Raw genomic sequence first — 2,500 nt, forward strand, 5'->3', positions numbered from 1 at the left:
TTCTTTACTCACAGGGGTCAAATGACCCCTCATGGCTGTGTCTATGCCTAGAGGCAACTTGGACCCACAGCAAAGCTCTAGTAGGTCTTCCTCCCCCAGGAGCTGAGTCAGCACGACCGGTGGGCCTCAATGAGAAAATATCTACAACCACTCATAATAAGGAAACGCTCTGCCTAAGCCCTGGGCTTAGCTACATGCTGCGACAGGCACGTCAACCACCATGGTTGTCCCTGACAGCACCAGGGGGGAAACTGTGGACAGTGTTATTTTAGCTGAGTCACTGCAACCTGCCAGGGAGGAAACTGGGGAAGAATGTGATTTAAAAAAATAAAAATGAAATAAATAAAGAAGAATAATTTCTGAGTAAAACAATGTGGCAAAGCAGACTATCTACCAGTCTATTGTTGTGTGTGTGTGTGTGTGTGTGTGTGTGTCTGCATGTCTCTGTCTGTCTGTCTGTCTGTCTGCATGTCTGTCTGCATGTCTGTCTGTCTGCATGTCTGTCTGCATGTCTGTCTGTCTGTCTGTCTGTCTGCATGTCTGTCTGCATGTCTGTCTGCATGTCTGTCTGCATGTCTGTCTGTCTGTGTGCATGTCTGTCTGTCTGTCTGTCTGTGTGCATGTCTGTCTGTCTGTCTGTGTGCATGTCTGTCTGTCTGTCTGTCTGTGTGCATGTCTGTCTGTCTGTCTGTGTGCATGTCTGTCTGTCTGTCTGTGTGCATGTCTGTCCGTCTGTGTGTCTGTCTGCGTGTCTGTCTGCGTGTCTGTCTGCGTGTCTGTCTGCGTGTCTGTCTGTGTGTCTGTCTGCGTGTCTGTCTGTGTGTCTGTCTGTCTGTCTGTCTGTGTGCATGTCTGTCTGTGTGCATGTCTGTCTGTGTGCATGTCTGTCTGTGTGCATGTCTGTCTGTCTGTCTGTCTGTCCGTCTGCGTGTCTGTCTGCGTGTCTGTCTGCGTGTCTGTCTGCATGTCTGTCTGTCTGTCTGTCTATCTGTCTGTCTGTCTGTGTGTCCGCATGTCTGCATGTCTGTCTGTCTGTCTCTCCAGCACCGTACCTCTTGGCTGCTGAGGAGTAGGTGTCCTTCCTGGCCACGGACACGGTGGAGGAGCCGTCTCTCTCTCTGGGCTTGCGGCTGCCGGAGTTGCCGTTGGAGATGCAGGACATGGAGTAGGCCTCGCGCAGGGGCGTCTGGCCTGCAGGGACGCCGGCACAGAAGAGAGAGCAGACAGTCAACGGAAGTTTGTAAGCGTGACAAAGTGTTTTCCTGATCACAGGGCGACATACAATACAACACGATATGACTTTATTCATCACCACGGGGGGGAGGATTAGGAAAAGGGGGAAAGAAAACCTTCCCGGTTACGCGAATATAGCAGAAGACGATTAGACATTTCACACGACCCCTGGTAAAATCACATTGCCGATTATGACCGTGCTCGTGTGGAAAACGCACACCCGTTTCGCTCTTCGTTCTAATACAGCAGTCCCCCCCCTCCCAAGTCCTATGTGCAGGATCCTGATCGGTCAGGATCATAGTGGGAAGAAAGATGTTGTATCCCAGGAACAGAACCCAGAAAAAGGCATGACCCGACGACATACCACAAGGCATGAAGATCTTGAAGAAGCGATCCGAATACACCCACTAGATGAGACGGCTACACTACATGACATGGAAGAAGAAGAAGGAGAAGGAGAAGGAGAAGGAGAAGGAGAAGGAGAAGGAGAAGGAGAAGAAGAAGAAGAGGAAGAAGAAAGAGAAGGAGAAGGAGAAGGAGAAGAAGAGGAAGAGGCAGAAGAAGAAAAAGAAGAAGATGATGAATGTGAGATAGAGAGAGAACAGAGTAGTGTCAAAACAGTAGGATAGAGGGGATTAAATAAACAACTATGAAACAAAGGCAATAACAACCATACTGACGAAGGGGAGGGGAGGGGTGGAGAGGGGAGGGAAGGAGAGACAGGGGGAGTGGTTGGAACACCAGAGTAGTAGGGAGACAGACTTAAGGGGTTAAGAGTCTGATATCCGGGGGATGACAAAGGATGGATTAGCGAAGGCCAGCTTCCTGGCTCACCCCCCGTCACTCCCTCCCACCCCTGCCCCCCCCTCCCCCCATACAACCTAATTGGATGAGAAGGGAGCAGAGAGCTTCTAGAAGGAGCAGCACGTCTCAGTCAGACACGTCATCGATTAACTGTCTCTTCCAGCAGAGAGGCCACACTCTGGGCTGGCTGTTAACCCCCCCCCCCCCCCCCCTCACAGGGACACACACACACCCAGCAGATCTGATACACACACATACCCGCACTACCATAAAACGGTCAATTAAAACGTGATTAAGTCAGAGCCGCTCAGCAACTGATAAATGATGATACTGACCAAAGTGCTCCAAATGAAATAAACAGATGAATAAACAACGGGTTAAATACATACACGGTGGAGAATAGGTGTTGTGTGCGAGTGCGTGTGTGTGTGTGTGTGTGTCGGTTGGGAGCTGTGTGGGAGGA

At 50.5% G+C, this 2,500-nt stretch overlaps 1 protein-coding gene across 1 annotated transcript in view; it reads right to left on the reverse strand.

The window, feature by feature from the left end:
• Nucleotides 1-2,500, reverse strand: part of eml4 (EMAP like 4) — a gene marked incomplete at its 3' end in the record, with an annotated part of 72,165 nt that overhangs the window by 34,573 nt on the left and 35,092 nt on the right. The window contains 1 exon segment of the mRNA XM_080545786.1: nucleotides 1,053-1,191. Within this exon segment, the coding sequence (XP_080401912.1) occupies nucleotides 1,053-1,191 (139 nt within the window).

The sequence above is a fragment of the Nansenia antarctica genome (genome assembly GCF_963989245.1).
Source record: "Nansenia antarctica genome assembly, chromosome: 1".
NCBI lineage: Eukaryota > Metazoa > Chordata > Actinopteri > Argentiniformes > Microstomatidae > Nansenia > Nansenia antarctica.